The sequence below is a fragment of the Berghia stephanieae genome, chromosome 11, assembly GCF_034508935.2.
Source record: "Berghia stephanieae isolate SIO BIC M18660-M18661 chromosome 11, UCSD_Bste_1.3, whole genome shotgun sequence".
NCBI lineage: Eukaryota > Metazoa > Mollusca > Gastropoda > Nudibranchia > Aeolidiidae > Berghia > Berghia stephanieae.
In genome coordinates this window covers 15,048,939-15,052,035 of record NC_088370.1, presented here as the reverse complement: position 1 = coordinate 15,052,035, position 3,097 = coordinate 15,048,939, and the positions used below count along the sequence as shown (strand labels likewise).

Here is a 3,097-nt window from a genome sequence, read left to right as displayed (position 1 = left end):
TTAATAGCCAATATTCTCAACACAAACATATAACATAGAAACGATTGAGACATTGAGTATGCTCCGGTGTATGGGGTGAATTTTTAATTCAGAAAAGTGAGTGGAGCAGGCACTTATGTTGGTAACAACAAGATATGAAGTGAGTAGAAAAGTGCCAGAAGACAATAGAGAATAAAAATTTTCCGCGGCGGTGGTGGGGTTTGAACCTGCGACCTTATTGGTACGACAACTCCGCCTGGCAGGAGAGAGCGTGGCTCTAACGTGTGAGCTATCCACGAACACAAAATATTCGTTTCAAACCCAAGTCATTTCTAGATCCCTCTCTCACCCACTTCTGGACCGCCGATTCGTTCGCCCACCACCATCGCGAAGTATTTTGACCAGCAGTTAAGCTTAATAGCCAATATTCTCAACACAAACATATAACATAGAAACGATTGAGACATTGAGTATGCTCCGGTGTATGGGGTGAATTTTTAATTCAGAAAAGTGAGTGGAGCAGGCACTTATGTTGGTAACAACAAGATATGAAGTGAGTAGAAAAGTGCCAGAAGACAATAGAGAATAAAAATTTTCCGCGGCGGTGGTGGGGTTTGAACCTGCGACCTTATTGGTACGACAACTCCGCCTGGCAGGTGAGAGCGTGGCTCTACCGTGTGAGCTATCCACGAACACAAAATATTCGTTTCAAACCCAAGTCATTTCTAGATCCCTCTCTCACCCACTTCTGGGACCGCCGATTCGTTCGCCCACCACCATCGCGAAGTATTTTGACCAGCAGTTAAGCTTAATAGCCAATATTCTCAACACAAACATATAACATAGAAACGATTGAGACATTGAGTATGCTCCGGTGTATGGGGTGAATTTTTAATTCAGAAAAGTGAGTGGAGCAGGCACTTATGTTGGTAACAACAAGATATGAAGTGAGTAGAAAAGTGCCAGAAGACAATAGAGAATAAAAATTTTCCGCGGCGGTGGTGGGGTTTGAACCTGCGACCTTATTGGTACGACAACTCCGCCTGGCAGGTGAGAGCGTGGCTCTACCGTGTGAGCTATCCACGAACACAAAATATTCGTTTCAAACCCAAGTCATTTCTAGATCCCTCTCTCACCCACTTCTGGACCGCCGATTCGTTCGCCCACCACCATCGCGAAGTATTTTGACCAGCAGTTAAGCTTAATAGCCAATATTCTCAACACAAACATATAACATAGAAACGATTGAGACATTGAGTATGCTCCGGTGTATGGGGTGAATTTTTAATTCAGAAAAGTGAGTGGAGCAGGCACTTATGTTGGTAACAACAAGATATGAAGTGAGTAGAAAAGTGCCAGAAGACAATAGAGAATAAAAATTTTCCGCGGCGGTGGTGGGGTTTGAACCTGCGACCTTATTGGTACGACAACTCCGCCTGGCAGGTGAGAGCGTGGCTCTACCGTGTGAGCTATCCACGAACACAAAATATTCTCTTTCGAATTTAAATTGTGCTAGTCCCATCTTTGCTTAGTGTCACACCTAGATATTTGAATGTCGTGACCTCTTTTAGTTTTTCATTTCCCACTGTGATGTTTGTGTTGCTTTCTGCGTTGCTGTTCACCAAGATTTGTGATTTTTTGGTACTTATTTCCATTCTGTAATGCCAAGATATGAAGTGAGTAGAAAAGTGCCAGAAGACAATAGAGAATAAAAATTTTCCGCGGCGGTGGTGGGGTTTGAACCTGCGACCTTATTGGTACGACAACTCCGCCTGGCAGGTGAGAGCGTGGCTCTACCGTGTGAGCTATCCACGAACACAAAATATTCGTTTCAAACCCAAGTTATTTCTAGCCAACGAACAGCAACGCAGAAAGCAACACAAACATCACAGTGGGAAATGAAAAACTAAAAGAGGTCACGACATTCTGTAATGCGATGCACATTCAGCTCGGCGGTTTGTTAAGTCTCGTAGTTCTGGTTCTGTGCCTGCCAGTAGGTCAATATCGTCCGCAAATCTTAAATTAGACAAAGGCTGGCCGCCGATGGATATCGAGGTGTGGTAATCCTCCAGCACATCTTGCATGATGCTTTCAAGGAATATATTGAATAGCATCGGAGATATTATGCAGCCCTGTATGACTCCTACAGTGGTGTTGAAAGGAGTTCCTAATTGGTCATTTACCAGGACTGTGCTGTTTGGCCTGCCATACAATGCGTCTATTGTCTGGTTGGACCTTTCTTCAAAATTATATTTCCTCATCACATTCCAAAGACCATCATGCCAGACTCTGTCATATGCCTTCCTGAAGTCTATAAAATTATAGTACATCGCACGCAGGTGCGGAAGGCATTTCTCTGTGAGCACCCTGCAGTTAAATATTTGCTCCACGGTACTTCTTCCTGTTCAGAATCTTGCCTGTTCTTCTGCCAGTATTTCTTCTTTTCTAGATTTCATTCTGTTATCGATTATTCGGAGCAATCTCACTATTTCCCTTCGATGGACAGACCTGCCAATATGTTGACCAGAGTTCCAAAAGACACGTTTGTTAGGTTTGAAAGAATTATCGTTTAACATACGTCATTGTTGTACATAAATATTCAACAATACCCACCCTGCCAATAACTGTGTACTCATTCACATGAGCCAAGTGGGTTGATGTATGTAAAGTGACACAACATCAGGACACGATTTTCGGCGATCACTGTCACTCATCCAGCCACTGACTGCGCAAAACTCTGCTTGAATTTAATGACAAGACGTTGTACGGCTGATTATTATTACTATTATTATTATTATTACTATTATTATTTATTATTTATTTATTATTATTATTTATTATTATTATTATTATTATTATTATTATTATTATTATTATTATTATTATTATTATTATTATTATTATTATTATTATTATTATTAATAATTCCACTTTCTTTAAAAAGCAGAGATCCAGCACTTTGTCTGTGTTTATTGAATTGAATTTATTTTTAAAAAAGTCATTGTGAAAACTAGTAGAGTCCAATAATACGTCCAAACCCATTTATAAATTAGGTTTTATGTAATTTGCGTATTGAGTAATTGGCGTGTAAATGCATGTGTGTGTGTGTGCGCGTGCG

At 40.7% G+C, this 3,097-nt stretch overlaps 1 protein-coding gene across 1 annotated transcript; it reads right to left on the bottom strand.

Moving 5' to 3' along the window:
- Positions 1-1,895: 1,895 nt before the first annotated feature.
- Positions 1,896-2,309, bottom strand: LOC144956344 (uncharacterized). The gene has a single exon (XM_078886840.1). The coding sequence runs from the start codon at positions 2,307-2,309 to the stop codon at positions 1,896-1,898; it is 414 nt and encodes a 137-aa protein (XP_078742966.1).
- Positions 2,310-3,097: the final 788 nt, after the last annotated feature.